Source organism: Geospiza fortis, unplaced genomic scaffold (assembly GCF_000277835.1).
Source record: "Geospiza fortis unplaced genomic scaffold, GeoFor_1.0 scaffold138, whole genome shotgun sequence".
Classification (NCBI taxonomy): domain Eukaryota; kingdom Metazoa; phylum Chordata; class Aves; order Passeriformes; family Thraupidae; genus Geospiza; species Geospiza fortis.
In genome coordinates, this window is record NW_005054307.1 from 776,261 (window position 1) to 795,470 (window position 19,210).

The window sequence follows — 19,210 nt, forward strand, 5'->3', positions numbered from 1 at the left end:
TGCTGTACAAATCACTGGTTTTGTTATCCTGAAAGAGTGCTGCACTGTCTTCAGGAAGTGGAACAGTACTGTCCTGGGAACACTCCATCAGCTCCCGTTTGAGAATGTTGTGATTTCCAGTAGGTAGGAGATTGTCTGTCCAGCCACTGCTAACAACACCACCCAGTTCATCCCTACTGTCTGCAAAGAAATTCCGCTCAAAAGAAAGTTTATGTGAGGCTGGAGGGCAGAGATAAACAGACTCATCTTGCCTTAACATGACACCTAGGAGGGAGTTTGGATCCACAGAGTCATCGTGTAGCGTTGCTTTGGCTCCTTTTCCCACTGTGCTTTTACTCTTCAGTTGAGAGGGGTCCATAAGGCTTGACATAGGGAAAGACACCTCATATAACACAGCCTCACCCGTGGCAAACATGAAGGGCAACTTCATGTTACGCTTCCGTAGATGTTCTGCCCCTTCTTCATCTCTGAAAATAAATCAGATATGTAGCATGGTACTGCACTAATAAACAGTTATTCTAATCTTTTTTTTCCCCTGGAATTAACATAAAAAATGAACTATTCTATTTGTAGGCATTTTTCGAATTCCTACCTATTCCAGCTCAACTTGGCTGAGTTAAACCAAGAGGCAGATTATGAAATAAGGAGCTTATGACTGTAATACCACATTTACATATTACATTTGTAATTAAATCTAGACAGCATACACCATTTTCTGTGCATTATGGGCTGAAATGAAAACAAATGGGCTTTGTTCTATGCATTAAGCTTTTCTTGGTATAGCAAGTAAATCAATACTTTAAGTATCTGGTTTTTTCCATTTTACAGACTCCTTAGCAAAAATTATTTAATCTATTTAAGAAAGCTGAATTCCATATTATGCAGAATTTAGTTCAGCACTAAAATTCAGGACTGAATTTCTTTTTTTGTGGCTTCTTCTATAAAACTGCAGTCGGATTTCTCAGGTTTTGCTCATTGGGATTGAATACGGTAGATAGAATAACTTCATGCTTCTCTGCTGCTGATCTTGTTCTTTAAAAGAAATCAATTTGTCTAAAGTTTTATGCAAAAGGACTATGCCACAAGTTCTGAAATATCAGAATTTTCTGCATGTTTTTTAGCAAACTGAAAGAATTTGGAGAATGTGAAATATAAATGGTAATAATTTAAAAACAGAAATTCCTTTCTGAATATAAATAGCCTCAAACTAGTTTTCAGTTTTGGAAGCATACTACTTTATGAACTGGTGACTTACGTGAGAGGTCTTTGCGTGGCAATGATGTAATCTGGTCTTCCATTTTTGTAGACAAGCCGTGCATTTGCCTGCACCCAGGCCCATCGATTTTCTTTGGTTAGAAGCCTAAATACAGTCATTCCACTCTCACCTGTCTTCATCACTAAAGAGTAAGCATACTGTTTACTGTCCAGCAAACAAATCATGAAAACCTGTATGTCATTAATAAAATCCCATTCGTAGAAAAATTTTACAAATCTCATGTCCTCAATCACCCAATTTGGTGTGGCACTAATCCATTCCCAGTGAATCAGGATGACTGATCACTTCCAGATGTCTAATTTACTCGTAAAATAGAAGTCAAAACTGCAAGATATCTGCTAGAGATTGGTAACTTTCTATATGGGGCTTTGTCCATTATTTCTTCAATAACAGAAATTAATAAATACTAGAACACGTAAATGACAAAAGCCCAAGTCTCTCTCACCTTCATAAAGCAGCTATTACTTTAATATTTAGAAAACACATTAGTTCTGAATGCAATCCTTTCAGATTTTGACTGGTTTATGCAGAGGTAGTTAAAAATCTTATGTTTCATTCCCACTACCACCAACAATGCTTGATAAACATACTCAATTTTCACAGTACGTTTCTGTATTGGTTTTGTGTGGCCAGGTTTTGGTAGTGACAGGGAGGGCTACAGGGGTGGCCACTGTAAGGAGCTGCTAGACGCTTCCTCCATTTCCAGCAGAGCAAATCCCTAGCAGCTCCAAGGGGGACAGGCTGCTGGGCAAGTTTGGGACAATTAGAAATTGTGATAATGCCTCCGTGATAAAATTTGAGGAAAAAAAAGTTATTGTGCAGATGTAATTGTGGCCAGAGAAGAGTAGGCTGAGAATATGTGAGAGGAACAGCTCTGCAGACAGCAAAGTCAGTGAGGAAGGAAGAGCAGGAGGCTCCAGAGCTGAGATTCCCCTGCAGCCCATGATGCAGAGTCTGTGCCATGCAGAACCATGTGGATGCAGAGATCCATCCACCTGCAGTCCATGGAGGAGACCCATGCCAGGGCAGGTGGATGCCTTACAGGAGGCTGTGAGCCCATGGGAGGCCAGTGCTGGAGGAGGCTCCTGGCAGAGACTTGCAGACCCATGGAGTGAGGAGCCCATACTGGAGAAGGTCTCCTGGTGGAAGGTGTTTTCAAGGCCTTATTTTACTTCTCATTATTCTGCTCTTTTGTTAGTACTCAATTCAATTAATATGCCCAGATGAAGTCTGTTCTGCCTGTAACAGCATTTGGTGAGTGATCTCTCCTGTTCCTTATCTCAATCCATGAACCCTTCACTATATTTTCTCTCCCTTGTCCATTTGTGGAGGGCAGAGATGGAGAGGCTTTGGTGGGTGCCTGGCATGCAGCCAGGGTTAACAGTCATTTTGTGCCAAAACCCAGGATCATGAGGATGCTGAGATACAGAGAGTAACCGGGAGAGGTAACAGGCAAAATGAGTACTGAACAATCTTAGAGAGTAAAATTATAATGGGAAAGTTTTGTTGTAATTGTGGTGAAGGGATGGGGTAGATTTTGTGCAAATTTTCCAATTTTGTTCTGTGTTGTGATGAAGTTATCTTTGTTTTTGTGTGGGGAGCTTTAGTTTATTTTGGCTGGTTTAGTTGTTCTAAGTGAAGGTTGTGTGATGAATGTGAATTTTAAAGATAATTCTTAAATATGTGATTCACAGAGGCAAGAGGTGGAAGTAATACAATTGCTCAAAAACCCTGCACTTCTAGACAGAAAAACTAAATAAAATCTATTAGGAAAGTCTAAGAATCTAACCAAAATCTTTGTTAGAAAACCTATTTTTTTTTTTATCTTAGCATAAAAAATGTAGAAAAACCAGTTTTAAGACAAAGTTTCAAACCATTCAAATTTCATCCCCTTCTACTCTGGAACCATCTCTTTTTCTTTTTGAAAGAAACAAAACCACTGATAAGCAACAGTGACTGAGCTACACCTGAAGCAGAAAATGTGTTTAAATAGGCTGAACACAACCTGTTGAGGGGCATTATCCAATTGTCTATGAGGGGATAAGAGAAAAAAAATGAACTTTTCAAGAGATGTCAGCAGAAAAGAAGTACCATAATATTCTGAAGATGATTCTGTAAGTTACAAAGATAATTCTGTTATAACTAGCAGCAAAAGTAAAAAACAGAGTCCCCTAAATAGTTATACATCAGATAGCTGGTGCTTATTTCCTCAACACTATACTTCTCTTCATAATTGTTACTTAAACCAGTTCAAGCTGCCAAGAATCAAACCCAGAAACGTTTGTGTACAGCTTTTTTTAGGGGATGAAACTTACTTCGGATGTGATTTTCAGCACAGTAAAGCATGTCAGCTGCATGAATAAACTGGTATCCTGTTCCTCTCATACACAGCTCTGCTTCAGTGTATCCCAGGACAATTTTTCCTCTGGAAGATAAAACCGAAAAATTGCAACACGGCTGATGAAGCAACTCACAGAATGAACGTCAGCAAGTTAATTATGGCTAGAATATTTCAGGTGCAAATGCTAACTACAGTTTGTGGCTATATCAATTGTACACGGAAGCAGAAAAGCTCCAATAAAAAATAGAGTCAACAAATCATAAAACTTTAACTAGTCTGCCAGGTTGCCTTCAGTGACTAGGACTGGGTTCACAAAACCATTAGATCATAAAAAAGAGTGGATGCCTACAACCAGACTCTCAATTCCATACTACTGAACATATTCACTCCTAGCAGGCAGCTCCCATTACTTCCAAAGAAAGACACTGTTTTCTTAGCCCTGCTTCTTATCATTTACCTATAGGTGCTTGTGTGCAGAATTAAATAGGGGTTTAACTTCAGTCATCTAAAACTTCTTGTCCAAAGTAGAATTTTTAGTAGCTTAAAGTTCGAACCCAGATGTATCTCAGAACTACATCCCCTTTGCTACTGAGTGGTATGAGACCCCTGTGTTTGCATTTAAACAAGATATGACTCAGAGGACCGCTAGCAAGAGTCATGTTTGAGCCTGTAGCTAAAATTAAAGTACTTTACTAGAGGCTGGGGAGATGAGACACTTAACAGAATTCATGGGATCTCTGTGTGATACCTGATAAAAAGACATAGTCAAAGAGAGACCTAAACAGGATTTGAAACAAAGACATGGAGATGCAAAGACAAAAGGTAAAAAAAGGGGGAAAGTAGAGATGGGGAACAATATACATAAAAACATATTTTCAAGTGAATAAAAACATCAAACAGAGAAAAGAAACACTTCTGTTAACATTTTGTTGCTTTTTACTTGTATCGGCTTAGAGAAATAAAACATTTTGGTCTCTCACTTGACAAAACACCAAGTAATTCAATTCTATCCTGTAGGTAGGCATGGAAACCCATGTGAGAGACACCACTGAAAATGAAAGCATTGTCAGCCAGAAATAGGAGGGAGAGGAAAAGGAAGGAGGCCAGAGGCTCTTTTTTTGATAAAAAAGCATCCTAATGGGCTTCTTGCCATGTTGAAGCATAGTAACATTATTTTGATCTGGTACTGCAGTAGTGCTTCCAAATTTTACATAGGGAAAACAATGGTTTGGAAGTGGGTAAAATCATAGAATAAAAAAAGTATTTAAATTCTGTTGAAGGAAAAAACCATTTCCATTGTATTTTATACCTATTTGAACTGAAGGAGAAATGTGGAATGAAATTAAACACTTGCTCTATCAGTTCTAAAACCAAATTTCAAACCAGATTTAACATGCAACTTTTCTTGTTCCCTAATCTACTACTATGCTGTCTTTCAGTTTTTCTATTTTGCGTCGGTTTTGCAGGTTTTTGCTTTTTTTTTTCTAACAACTGAGAGTCAGAGAGCAGCATGCCATTTCAAGAAAATAGACTATGGCAAACCCATTTCTCTTTACCTGATAGCAGGGCTGGAGAGAAAAACTTCAACAGCTTCTAAACAACCATCACTGAAACAGTTTATATACCAAAAGAGTAGCCTGCTTTATATTTCAAATACATACCTGAAATCTATTTCATTGGCAAATTATTAGACAGTTACAGAGAATAATTTACACCTACTTTGCATCACAGCCAGTGGGTGTGAAATCCAGTTTGTGTTTAGTTCTGAAGATGAAGTTTTTGGTTCGTATCTCAAGGATGGATGGCGGCTGCAGGGGAGTAGCTACTGCAAACAGTGCAAGCTGAGGAGACAAAGCAGCACCATCCTTCCCTTTCTTGTTTTGTCCATGGAGAAACTTCAATCGTCCTTGAAAATTCATAGCCTTAGGATGAGGAAAAAAGTAATTGTTACATGCTGGAGATATTTGAAAGCAAGATATTTTTGTTATGATGTAAAACATGTATTTTTCCTTTTGCTTAAGATCCATCAGATTCAAGTTTTATAGGATGGCATACATAAAAGGTAGCTAACAAGTACAGAACACTGTTGTTACACCTCTGAGGGTATCACTTCAACATCTACTAATAAACATACTGAAGAATTAATAAATGGGAAGATTATTCTGTTAAAAACCAAAAAAATAAGCATGTAGTATCAAATATCAACTTGAGCTTCTAATATTCTAATGAACATACATGAATGTAATTATTTCATTATTTCTCTTGAAAATTTGTTATGTTCAATTTTGCAATTGTAAAGAATTCTATTTTGTAAGAAATCACATAGAGGGTGATAAACTCATACTCATTTTAAAATCTAAATAATTGGCTAACAAAAAAATGCATTAAAAAGAGCAAGCACAAACTTTTCCAAATAAGGAAAAACTACGGTCCTCTTAATTACCATAACTTACTGCATCTCAAGATACTCAACTTGCTACAAGAAAATACTCTCATAATGCATTTTAATCTACAAATCAGACAGCATTTTACAAAAGCAGTTGCTTATTTGCATTTCACTGAGGAAACTTGGCCATGAGAGAGAACTTGCACCTGGTTGTGACAACAATCTTAAAGGGGAGTCATTCAGTTCACTAACTGAAACATAGTGGCTCAAGCAGCCCAGATGCCTTTGGAGACCTAACAAATAAAGTAAGTTGCTGCACCTCTTGTTAAGAGGTGCAGATTTCCTACTTTTAAGCATATGTGGAGGTTTTTAGGTAACTCCATACTCACCAGGAATCCAGATGAATTATCCAGGAGACATCGTAACCTGCAGATGAAATTCCTTTCCATAAAGGAAGAATTCTCTGGAGGAAGTTGGTCTGGGTTATAATAGGTTGCTGGCTGTGAAAAGCCATTATCTCCTGCAGGAAAGGATTATTTATAAGGATTATTTTTAGAAGAACACCTAGAGAAGGCTATCTATAACAAACGATCTTCCTTTTCATAAACAAAGCGTTAGGTCATGACCTGAGCAAGAACAATGTGAACTGGAAACATCCTCAGAACCTATTATTATTGTAACACTGAGGTTAAACATCAATTCTTCTTATGGGACTATGTTTTACAGGCTATGGTATTTGAAAACTGAATGTAATTATCAGGTTTTGAATTTTTTTTACTTTGGGGTTTTTTGTCTGTTTGGGTTTTTAATTCATTCATTATATTTGTCAACAGCCTAGATTCTGGACCAGTTGCAAAGAGCAGAGTTCTCAGCAGAGAACACAACTATGTTCCTACAATGGCAGGATCTGCAAAAAGGCCCAGCAACTGCATGAACTGAGTATTCAAAAACTCAGTATCAAATTGTGAAACTTACTTTCTCCAGACAGCCAGGTGAAAGCAATAGCAATAAATAAAAATCAGCATTCTTCTCCAATGAAGGTAAAATGACCCTACTAAATAGTGAAAATATTTCTGGGTGAGATATTTGGATGAAAACACCACAGCTACCTCTCCAAGTATACCTGGAGTACTTGTGTTTTGCAGTTGTTTGTTTTACAAAATACTCAAAACCATGATTGTTAACTAGGATAACAACATGGTATCCTTCCACCTTGTCAGGACAAGCATTTGCTGCTAACTGGTATTTACAAAACAGACTTTAACATTTGGAATATAAAGTAAAACCAGAAGGTAAATCAATAAACCTCTGATAAAATGCATATGTTCTACATGAGACTATATATACAGAGATACCAGAGCATGACTACTCATAGCAATTTTAGCAAAGCAATCTTGTTTGCAATACATATTAAAAAAACAGTCATACCCTAGGAATTCATACATGCAGAAAATTGAGAAAAATCCAGCTTAAAAAGACATTTTATAATAAAATAATCTTTAATTTTAAAAAATAATCCATGTACTTTTAGAGAACTGATTATCCAGTATGGACAAAATAATACTGCAGATTTTAAGAACTCATATTGACTTTCCAGACATGGAGATGAGGTCAGGAAGAGCATGTCACTTAATAACACACTACATTATATTTTCTGAAATATAATTCTGTCTCATGAACAGCTGGAAAAACTTACAGATAGGCTCAGAGGTTAGTACACTGGCAAAACAAACCCAAAGGTAAACAAATCATTACCAAAAGCCAGTCCTATTTAATCTCCTATGAATTCAAGGGACTGATTTGGAGCTAAATGAGATTGCTGATATCTTACCAATAGGCCTTCCATCCTAAGGCCATCTAAATCCTACAAGTATGCTTAGTTATCTAGCTTTTCAGATAAAATCAGGAGACACCTTTTTTTCTTAAAAGAACTGCTATGCAAGGACAGTTTTTGCTGAATAAACTTCAAGGTATGGAGAAAAAGAAACCTTCTTCTGTCCTAGATGGTAGTGTGATGAAAAGTGATAATCTGAAATTACAGCCCTGTAAAGAACTGTATTGGCCAGTCAGCATTATGAGCAGATCCCACAGGCAGACAAACTCAGGTATTTGTAGTCCAAGACAGTTACCATATAATTTTGGAATTACAAAATAAGAAATTCCCACACCTGTCATATGGATGGTTCTCAACAGACAATGTAAACTTCCATACTTGCTACTGCTGCAGGTTTTTTATTATAAATTGCTTAACTGACAGTGAGAATTTTCAACACTTCTGAGATGGTACTTCTCTAGGAAGCTCTCTGAAGAAGCACTGATTATGAAGAAAGAGCATCAAGGAAACAGCTTTCAAATCCTAAATAATATTTCAAAGATGCCAACTCTGACTGGGTGCAGATGTAGTACCCAATAAGCAGTGCCAGGGTTTCTGCAGGCATCCTCAGCACTGTTAGGTGTGTCCTTCAGCATTTCTGCCACAGGAGAAACTCAGTGTTATTCTTTGGGTAAGTATAGAGCTGAAATTTGAAGGTTCAGCAAGTCCAGCTGGATGCCGTGGAGTTTGTCAAATAGCAAAATGCACAGTTCCCAAGAATGAGCAAAGCTGTGGTGAAAGAAGTGGCTCCCAACAGGAGGGGAACAGAACTCAAAACAGGAGGCAGTGGGCTTCAAAACTGAGCCTCCTACACTTGTTAAAGCAGCACTGCTGCACTTTTCCAGGCAGACAGAAGGCAGGAAGCTTTTACTGCCAGGATCTTGAAGTGACTCACTGTAAGAAAGCAAAGAATCTTACAGAGCATCTACAATCCCTAGAGCAAAACTACCAGTTAACACTACAGGGGTTAGAAGCCATATCCCTCACAAAGCTCCCACTGGATCTCATCAATCCCATGGAGCAACGTGCAGAACATGCAGTGCATTAAATGCTTGCCTTTAAACTCAAGACCATACGGTTGCGCAACACGTCAAGTTCAAAAGATAATCCAGACTTAATGCCCCAAAGCAGATATTTGGGACTGAAAAAATCAGAATTTTGCAAACTTCTCTGGGAACAAGTCAGTGACTGGGAGGCATGTCTGGGAAGCACAGTAACAGCTGAGGAAACCTGTGGTCTAACAGCATACCAGAGTACTGAGTGAGAAATAACCAGCCCAGGCTAACTGAAGCAGAATCAGTTCCCAGACTCAGGATGGAATCTGTGCCTGAGTCTGAGATATCTATAAATATCTACATAATGCCAGCTGAATGTATTAAAAAAGAAATGGATTAAATTAGCAAAAATGGAGGGGATCCTTACGGTCATAGCATTATCCTTTGCTATAAATCTGAATTCAGTTTAAAAATCCTCAACATCCAAACATTTTATGCCATTTGAGGCTTAAAAGTCATCATTGAATCATAGAATGGTTTGAGATAGAAAGGGACCATGGAGATCACCTAATTCCAACTCCTCTGCCATGGACAGGGACACCTCTTGCTAGACCAGGTTGCTCAAAGCCCCATCCACCCAGTCCCTGAATGCTTTCAGGAATGGGGCACAATTAGCAGCTTTTAGCAAGCTAGAAACACTACATACAAAACAAAAAATTGTTTGTAATCCTGTTCAGCACATCCTCATGTTCAGTCAAATCTGAGGCCAATCCAACCTGGTGTCATTCTTTTCAAATAACCTTTTCTAAACTCATATGCACTTGCTTCAGGTCGACAGAACACAATTTCACTCTGAAGCAAGCAGGATGAAAATCTGGTTTCTGAGAACCTTACTCTTTGCTGTACTGAACTCTGCTATTAACTAGCTGTGCAGCAGGCCTGTGGAGATTGATCTAGAGATGATGTAACAACGACTGCTAAATGAAAAACTGAAATATACTGAGATGTGTTACAAACAGAGTAACCTTTCTATATTAAATCAAGGCATTTCCATACTCTAATTTTTTTAATTACTTAAAGATTTATTTAAAAAATTGACTTTTTATGGATTAATAAAGCCCCTATAATCACGTCACAGTGACAGAAGATTTTACCTATGTGTTTAAACAACTGTTGTGCAAAGGGAGCATTAAAATGGGGCAGTTGTCTCAATGGCTTTGTTGTCATTATGATGCAGGCACACGCTTCCTGGACTACACATAACCTTGACCTACACATCTTTGCTCTGTCACACATGCAATATGTTTCTCCTTAGTTGTTCCTCAGTATAGCAGCCCACTTAAGCATCAGCCAGTAACATGTGACAATTCTGCTCTAACATGCATACCTCTTGATCTTAAAGGCTCATCTATTGAATCTTTTATTTTTCTTCCCCTTTTATCTCCAAGAGAAGTACTGCTCTATGTGGCAATGAATGCACTATTCCCTATGTAACACTGTAACTAGCATATTCTTGGACTGATCAGTCTAAGAAACATTGTCACTTATACTCCAAATTAAAGTCTTCCAATTTAAAGTATAATTAGTACTTAAATGCTATTAATAACAGTGCATATTTAAAGTGCGAAAAATAGTAATTCTCACTGTTGACTAAATGTGTCCATAAAATTCAAATAAATTTGAAAGATGCTATTTCTTCCTTTATTCATCTAAAATTATCTACTTTTTTTTTTACATAGACAAATTTAAAAAGCCCAAAAAACAAACATCTAATCCGACAGGCAAACAATAAATCCTGTTCTCACCTTGTACACTAGGTCCAGAATCTCCTGACTGGGCAGGATTTAATGCCCAATGTAGCTGTCGCTGAAACTCAGGTCTGTCTTCTGTGTGAATCAATTCAAATACACTCTGGTGTATAATATCTGACTGTGAACAAAAGGAGAAAGGGGAGAGAGAATGACAATAAGAAAATTATATCACATTATGGTACAAGTTGTCTCATTCACAACACTGTAATGGATATAGCAAAATCCATTTTTCTCAGGGATAAATATATACAATCACATACAGGTGGCAAATCTTCATGAAAAAATTTTTAGCAGCACAGAGAACAGCTCAATTACACACATGACTATAAGCATGGGAAACAATAATAAAAGATATTGCCTTAGAAAAAGAAGTTACATTATGTCAACTAGCTCTTTACCTGCTTCTACCTAAGTCGGCCTGGAGATGCTATGCTTAGGTTGCGTTTAAGTTATTTAATTTCATATACTGGTAAATAAAGTATTTACCAGGTAGTACTTGACTTGACCCACTATAGGTGCTACAGGAATACAAAAGAAGCTAAAGACCCTGAACGAAACTGCCAAAACAAAGCCAAGCAGATTATAAGCAGTGGATTTGTTTGCCCGAAAGCTTTGTCATTTCTCAAGGATGCGTTAAAACATGTAATTATTAAGCCCTTATTCCAATACCAATTCTGTGGTTAGGAATGTGATCTAAATGGCAAAGGCTCAAAAGCAAGGATTAGTGCTTAAAGGAATTAAAGGGGGGAAAAACCCCATCCAAAATAGTCAAGAAAAGACTCAGTTGACTGACAAGAGTTAAGATGCTGTTTTTTGGCATGTTTCAAAAACCCAACCATTATATAAACAGAAAATACTTAAATAAAACATTGATCTATGTAATTGAGATGAACTGGCAGAAGCAAAGGCCTAGGTCAAATTTTGCTATGACGAGTTTTATAAAACAATCAATATTTTCCAGAATAAATTGCCAGAAATGCTAATTTTTGTAACTTTAAGACTTTATTTCTATATCATGCACTTGATTTACTAGCATTACTTCATGAATGTTATGCCCAATTTGTTTTCCAAGCTTTTTTCTTTTTCGTTCCCCAGCACTGAAGGAATACATAAACCCAGGAATAAAAATGGGCTTTTTTGAAATATTTTCTTTTACACAAACTTTCCCCAATCTCTTATCAGTTACCTGAAATTGCAGACCAAGCAAGGTTTCTTGCTACTTTTAGACAGCAGCTGAATCTATCAATATGCAGTATTCATATGTATACTTTGAGAACTATAACTATCATCTTCACATAAAGTAATCCCAGGAGTTTTCTAACAAAGGCAGAATTTGCCTGCTATGCCTCAGTCTTTAGTATTTTGGCACCTGATTTTCAACCCCGATGAAGTCAGCCATATGTGATCTGCACCATAAATAGTAAAAAACAAATGCTTGTCTTGAAATTAATAATTAAATAAATAAACATGAGCAAGAGAACAAATACCAAAAATACCAAAATCAGTCACTTGATATTTATAAATCTCAAGACATATGGAAATAATTTTTCATGAAAGGATTCTATTAAAATAATTACCTCCCCACTGAATTATGTCTCACTCAGCATCATAAACTGGGTAACACCACAGTATAAATTTCAAACAGTTGTTCCAGTAAAGAATAATTAAGTGTGAAAATTTCCTATCTTGCCTAACTCAACTTTGGAAATTATATTCCTGTTGTGCTTGGCCTGACATCCTGGCTATGGAAGCTGATAGAAAATATGGCTTCAAAGTAATTCAAGCTAAAGTACCTAACTGAGAGTTTTGTTACAAAAAAATTTTAAGACCCTAAATATGAACACTGATGTTCCCTGAAATTAGGCAAAACTTTTGAAAAAAATAGAAGAAAAAATAAACTTACTTGTTGGAAACCCAAGTAGTCTTGGATAGTAGAAGACACATAAAACACCAGAGCATCTGCTGTAACAACTAACACAAATCCATTTAATGCCTGGGGAAGAAACACAGCAATCTGTCAGGTTCAGAGATAAAATTCCAGATAATTTATTATTGTGTCTCTAGGTCTACCTATACTGTAGTCCCCCAATAAAATGTGAAGCATGCAAAAGCACATCATTATCTGACAGCACAAACAGGATTCCTCATTGCATCTCTCTACAGCTTAAGTGTTAAAATGAAGAAAATTTGATCTAATGAAAAAACCCAAACTTTATTTTAAAATTCAGTGGAGAAGACAATCTGTGTTGATGACTTTTCAATACCCTTGATTGAAGAAGACAAGGGACATATATGAAGAACTATAAGTTTATCTAACATCAACCACATTTTACAATGTTTGTGTGGCTCAAGCCTTGGATACCCCCAGCTGCCCACAGCACAAACAAGAGCCATGTCACAAACCCAGTCCCAAAGTCCATTTTATTCATAGTGCAGACAGGCCACTGTGGACGGGAAATCAAGCTATCAAGATCCCCTATATAGTCCAAGAAAACATTTTATAGTTTACTTAAAATAGAAAAACTCTGCAAAAGCAGACTGTTGCAAGTAAACAACGTTTTTGAAGAGATTTCCCCCTCGGTGGAGCAGCAGACGAGGCGGCTCCACACTCAAAGTCACGCAAAGGGCATTTATCTGAACTCCAATCAATAGGGTCCACGGCAATTCTTGTGATAGCAAACAGTACATTTGTGACTTGGCAGCTCATCTGAAAGGTGCCGATTTACTTCTATGGATCTCAGTCAAGATTTAACAAAAGGCAGTCTCTAGGGGCTGGATTGAGTATATTGTGCCACTTAATTTCCTCAGCTGCATTCAAAGGCAAATTTGGCCAGCATACTCAAAACCATCTTTTAAAAAAACCTCTTTATTTATGCAGAATTTTTGAACATAGAAAATGTAAAGTAAGTGAAGGCTATCGTATATCTTACTGCAACAAAGTAATAATATATAAATGAAATATCTTGTTAAATGACTGGTCTTAAAATGCTGTGAACCACTCCAATTTTATGTGCAGATATTATTTAATCTACTCTCATAAACAATTGGTAGCTCTATAAAAACTCCTTATAAGTTTAGTAAATTTTACATGAATAAAGATTGAGATAAAAAATCAATCATAATCTGAAATTAAATAGCATGGCCAATCCAAGAAATGTTGAGCGGCTACACAGAATCCTTGGTTTTGATGAAGCTTACAGTAATTCCACGGCTGCAGAATGCCGCAGTGGCAGGTGCTCGTGTCCTCTGCTGACCTGTTCTGCAGGGCATTTCACCTCAGCTGCTTGACACAAAACATCTGCAAGCTGCACAGCATCTAACTTTGTCTCAAATGTTAAAATTGGTTATTCTGGTCCATTTCATACAGAGCTACCTACGCTTTCTGTGCCTGGAAATCAATCACATTTTGCACTGGCTCTGGTACACAATTCATCTCTAAATAGGATTGTTACTGAGATAGCAATGTGCATTACTTAAGCCAAAAATTCTGTAAAATGCATATATCTGGATAGACCAATAAGTGGGAGATGAGTTCTGACGGAGGTTTTTGCAAAATGCAATCCAAAAACAATTATCTGAAAACACATAATGAAATTTCTCAGTGAGTTTATTATTCTGGAGAACTGAAGATGATATTTGCACCTCTAAAATACTCTCAATGCTCCTAATAAAGAGGTAATTACAAAATTGTTCATTAGTGTTGAGAACTAAGTTTTAAAAATTTCTTAAAGGTCATAATTTTTCTTGCACTTTTTTTTTAATAAACTTGTTTGGGCTGCAATGGATCTTGTATTTAAAATAAGAATTTTAAATAATTTAAATAATTTTAAAGGAAATTTAGCTTGCTTTTAAGAAAGACACATTTATGTATTTTATCTCTGCTTCCACAATGTATTGAACTGGTAAGACAGTTTCTATGTTGGAAATTAAAGACAATTTTCTGTTTGTTAAGAAGCAAGCAAGAACAACTGATGAACAAATAAAAGCAAATACAAACAATAGGGTGGTTATTCATATCACCTTGGAAAAACAAAAAAAATCTGAGGGGATAATAAAAGGAAAACATTCATCATCAGTTATCATTTATTCACCTGTGTAATGCTAAATACTTCTGAGCATAAATGGAAGGGAAGGACTTTGCCAATATTTACAACTTACTGCTTCCCACTATCTTCCGGAAAATTCCCAATTACGTCACACTCATGACTTGTTACATAACCTAAGAAAACTCTATCTACATATTCATTCTCATAAATTTTTTCACATATATAAAATATTTACAAAACAAATTCATTTAAGAAATTCGGTTTATTTACTTCCCAAGAGGGGCAGAATTTTCATTAATAACCATATCACCCACCTAATTTTCATACTGGAAAAGAGTTCCCTCATATAACTTGAGTCAGAAGTCATAAAGCCTCCCCTATATTTCAGATTAAATAGATGCCTCCAATATAAACTACATATTTTAGCTTTTTAGGTTCTTTCCTGCTTAAAAGAAAGCTGCTCTCTGGCAGTAACTCCACAACAGTTCTTTGTCATACTTTATTAAGGTTAGAAAATGAAATAAATGTCCTAGTTTTTTTAGTTGGTTAGAAAACAATTTTCAATTAGCATCAATTTAAAATAATTGTTTTGTGGTATTCTAAGAATCTGTTTTCATTTCTAGTCTTTGAACACTGAAATTCATTTTGTTTGAAGCAAGCAATTGGCTCTGACTGAACGATTTGCCACTTTTGATAGATACATCAGTGTGGAACCTGTGTAGAAGACAGACTAACAACATATTTCAAATGGAGCTGCAGGTCTCCATAAAATCCATTCTGTGAAACTAGTTAGAACATAGTAATATCTACATTTGTAATTTCTTGAGTTTAATCTGGACTTGGTAGTATAGAATTATCCATAAGCTTTGACACTCTAGGATATTAAAACAGGCTAGACAACTTAAAAAAACCCCACAGTTTTTAAATTAATATTTTCCATTAGTTCATATAAAAGTTATTCAAAGTGTTTTAAAATTTGTCCTGAATCTATGCTATGCATGCTGAGTTCTTTCAAATCACTGAGAAAGCATGATATCCCAGCAAGCCAAGGTCTTTGAAGTTAAAAATTGTTTCTTTCAGACAATTAGTCACCAAATTTACAGTAAATCAGTAACTTATCTGGCCCTTATAAAAACTGCTCCTTTATATTAACATCTTTATTAACAACAGATGCAAAGAGATAGGAACCCCCTCAATAAATTACTTAGAAACACTGAAGAGGAGCCCATGTTCTAACATCCACTCTAAAGTCCCTACTACAAAAAAAATCCAAGATAATATTACCCTAAAGAAAATGAGGAAAGAATTTCACAATAAGAAAACTTTTTATATCTTATCACCGAGGATCTGAATGTAAATACAGGCGTTTGGTTTTTTAAAATTTAAATCTTTGTAAAGTATGTCTATTGCAAAACATACCTGCAAGAGGAGTTCTCCTTCCAGGATCTGCATCCCTTCTCCACACTTTCCTGTTCTAGAGGTTTCCTGAATGCCATTTCTTTCTGGTCTGGTAGAGCTAGATGATTTCAATGCAACTAGGAGAAAGAAAAGAAAAAAAAAAAAGCGTGGTATTTGAAAGGTTTAATAGAAATTTAGGTAATGATCTGCTATTTTGTGTAAGAAAATAATGGTTTAAATATATGCATTTTTATGTATTACAAATACAATCCAATGAAAGATCTTTGTTTCCACGTCAAACTTTTTTCCTTACCTTAAGACTGAACCCTCCAATTTTGTCATCTTTCTCTTTTTTATAAATAATACTTTCACAACAAAATCATTATTATTGCTATCAACACAAGTCTTATTATTTTATACCTTTTTTCCTTCTTCTCCTTCTCTCTACTATAAGACTTACTTCTAGATTGTCCCTCTTGTGACAAATAAAGAACATTTTTGTTTTCATAGGCCATCCTCCTGTGACGGCAATAACTTTCTGTCAAGGTAGGGAAACACTTGTGCTTATTCTTATCCCACCTAATTTCAGACATCAAGCTATGGTTCATCACACAGGTAAAGCCTGCTCTAGACCTAAGGCTCCCTTCAGGGAAAGGAAGGAAAGAAACATGAACCCTAAATGTACATGGTACATAGTAAAAAATCCCAACAAAACAAAGAAAGGTATTTCAAACAAAAACGTGTGGGTATTTTCTGTCATAGTTAAATTTTAACCTTTTAAACAACTAGGCCCTCTTTCCAACTTCAGATAAAATACCGTAACAATGAATCATCATTATTCAGATCACAAATATATCTAATTGAAAGAAAAAAAAATACCCAAAGACTAAGAAATGAAGAATCAGATCATATTGCTATGAAGTTCCCAAAAAACATTCCCATCTCTGCATCCTTCTAATAAACAGGATGCTGTCAAATAAAACTACATACTCAAAGATCATCCATAACTCAGAATTTCCCTACTCTTCACTGCTCCAAAAAAGAGGGGGAAAAGAAAGAAGTCTTCAAATCTGAAATTAGTCTGAGTAGGTCGGGAGTGTCTAAACAGCTTAAAATTACTTGAGCAATTGTACCTTAAACCTTTACCATAAAATTAAAGGCCACCACATGCCAGCTCCAAAATTTCTATGATGCAAAGCAAAGGGAAATTTATAACAGAATAAAACCTATAAAAACAACTGCACTTCTGTAAAATACAAGTTTCTCACAATGAGGGACATTCAGCCTAAATTTCAAATGATTTTTCAATCTGCTGAAAACCTTCATTTTTCCACTGTTCAGAACTTTATTCAAGAATCCTGAAGAACTTCTGTTCACTCACTTTTAAATTACATTAAATTATATTTTACACTATTATATATTAACTGAAAGATAAATGATGCCTTTCCCCTTTTTTTAAGCTATCATGGTAGCTAAGAACTTTTAAGCCAGACAGTTTTCATTAAAATATACCTCAAAGGCACCACAGAGGAAAAATGTGTTTTAAAGAGACATTAACTGATTAACAGATCAGAATGCATCTCAAGGTTTGCTTTGAAATTGAAACCCTAATGCTGTTTTTCTTACAAGGTAGTCAAAATGTCCTGCAACACGGCCACACGGAGGTACAGTCACAGCAAATTCATGTGAATACATTACAAAGCCAATTTTTTTTCTAGCATTATTTCAAAAGGATATATAGAATATTCACTTAACAACCCTGAGGCAAACAGGCTGTAGAAGAAAACATATTAAAATTTATGTGTATGATTATTGAAAAAGTCCAAATTCAGCTGTGAGAGCTGCAAGTAAAGATTCCTAATCACCCTGCCATTCTGCAAAATACTATATGTCATTAAATACAAGTGGGTTTTTTCTTTTATAATGTCTGAGAGATAAAATCTATCAGGGCTCCTGAGCTCAAATGTAGCCAATGCACAGGTGGCTACAGTCCTCCTAACTTTCAAGGTGCACAAGAGGTAAGTGTGAAGTTAAACATTTTCCTGAATTGGAATCTACACATTTTGCAGAAATCAGAATGTGGATGGAATCAAGCTGTTTACAACTAAGGCACATGGAAAATTGCCAACAATTTGGATTAGTAAAAATGGAAGATACAGTGGAAATTAGAGTTTTATATCCATGAAATAAATCCAGATTTTCCCTTTTCTGACAGATAACTCACAGGACTGTCAGTGCCTGCTACAAGCCACCCAAGTCCCTGGCACTGAACAATCCCAGATACCAGGATGCACACTTGTAATGTGTGCTTCTACACAGTCAAAATGAAGGCCACCAGAAACAAGGAACCTTATAGCATGGGAGGACCACCTTGCTAAGCAGCAGTTCTGAACACGACTTAGCCACACAATCAGGTGGCCTCAGAAATACCAGCTAGAGATATAATAATAGGTAATGGAAAGGAGAACTAAATCTTAAAAAGCATAACTCATCCAAAAGTAATATTGCAGTCAATATAGCTCAGCTTAAAATAAGCCATGTGTGTTTTGCTAGTTCTCATAGTCTATTTTACTCATGTCATCAGAAAAAATAATCTCAGTAGTTCATTGTTTTATAGTCTTTGAATATCTGAATTAAATAGAATGCATTGTGGGCTATACTCACTTAATTTTCCTACACAGGAAATTAAAACATGAATACCTCACAGAGTAAAGAGGAAAAATCTGTTCATATACTCTAGATTATATTCACCATCAAATTACTTCTCAGAATTTCCCATTCATAATTTTAAAGCATCAAAAATACAGCAAATTTGCTTATACTTGTTAAAAAACCCAAAATCAAATGAGCAAACAAACAAAAAAACCCCAAACCAAAAAATATCAGTTACACAACTTGAGGAGAAGGGTTGGATTGTAAGCACCTCCTTCCCAAGTAGGTTAATGATTGTCATTTAATCCTATGTCCAGCAATAAGTGTAATTTCCATTGCCTAGACTTCCCTGATTTGAAGTACAAGTTAAATCTCAAAGACAACTAGATAGTGACATTTAATAGATTTTTCTAAACATAAATATATATATAT

The 19,210-nt window shown here is 36.0% G+C and overlaps 1 protein-coding gene across 1 annotated transcript in view; it reads right to left on the minus strand.

Annotated features, from left to right (window-relative positions):
• The window catches only part of AHR (aryl hydrocarbon receptor), a 53,705-nt gene that overhangs the window by 7,130 nt on the left and 27,365 nt on the right, over positions 1-19,210 (minus strand). Inside the window, 9 exon segments of the mRNA XM_031066746.1 lie at position 1; positions 3-467; positions 1,256-1,397; positions 3,592-3,701; positions 5,337-5,539; positions 6,393-6,523; positions 10,677-10,800; positions 12,586-12,675; positions 16,148-16,263. The exon segment at position 1 is cut by the window's left edge and continues 810 nt beyond it. Coding sequence (XP_030922606.1) covers position 1; positions 3-467; positions 1,256-1,397; positions 3,592-3,701; positions 5,337-5,539; positions 6,393-6,523; positions 10,677-10,800; positions 12,586-12,675; positions 16,148-16,180 — 1,299 coding nt within the window. The 5' untranslated portion in view covers positions 16,181-16,263.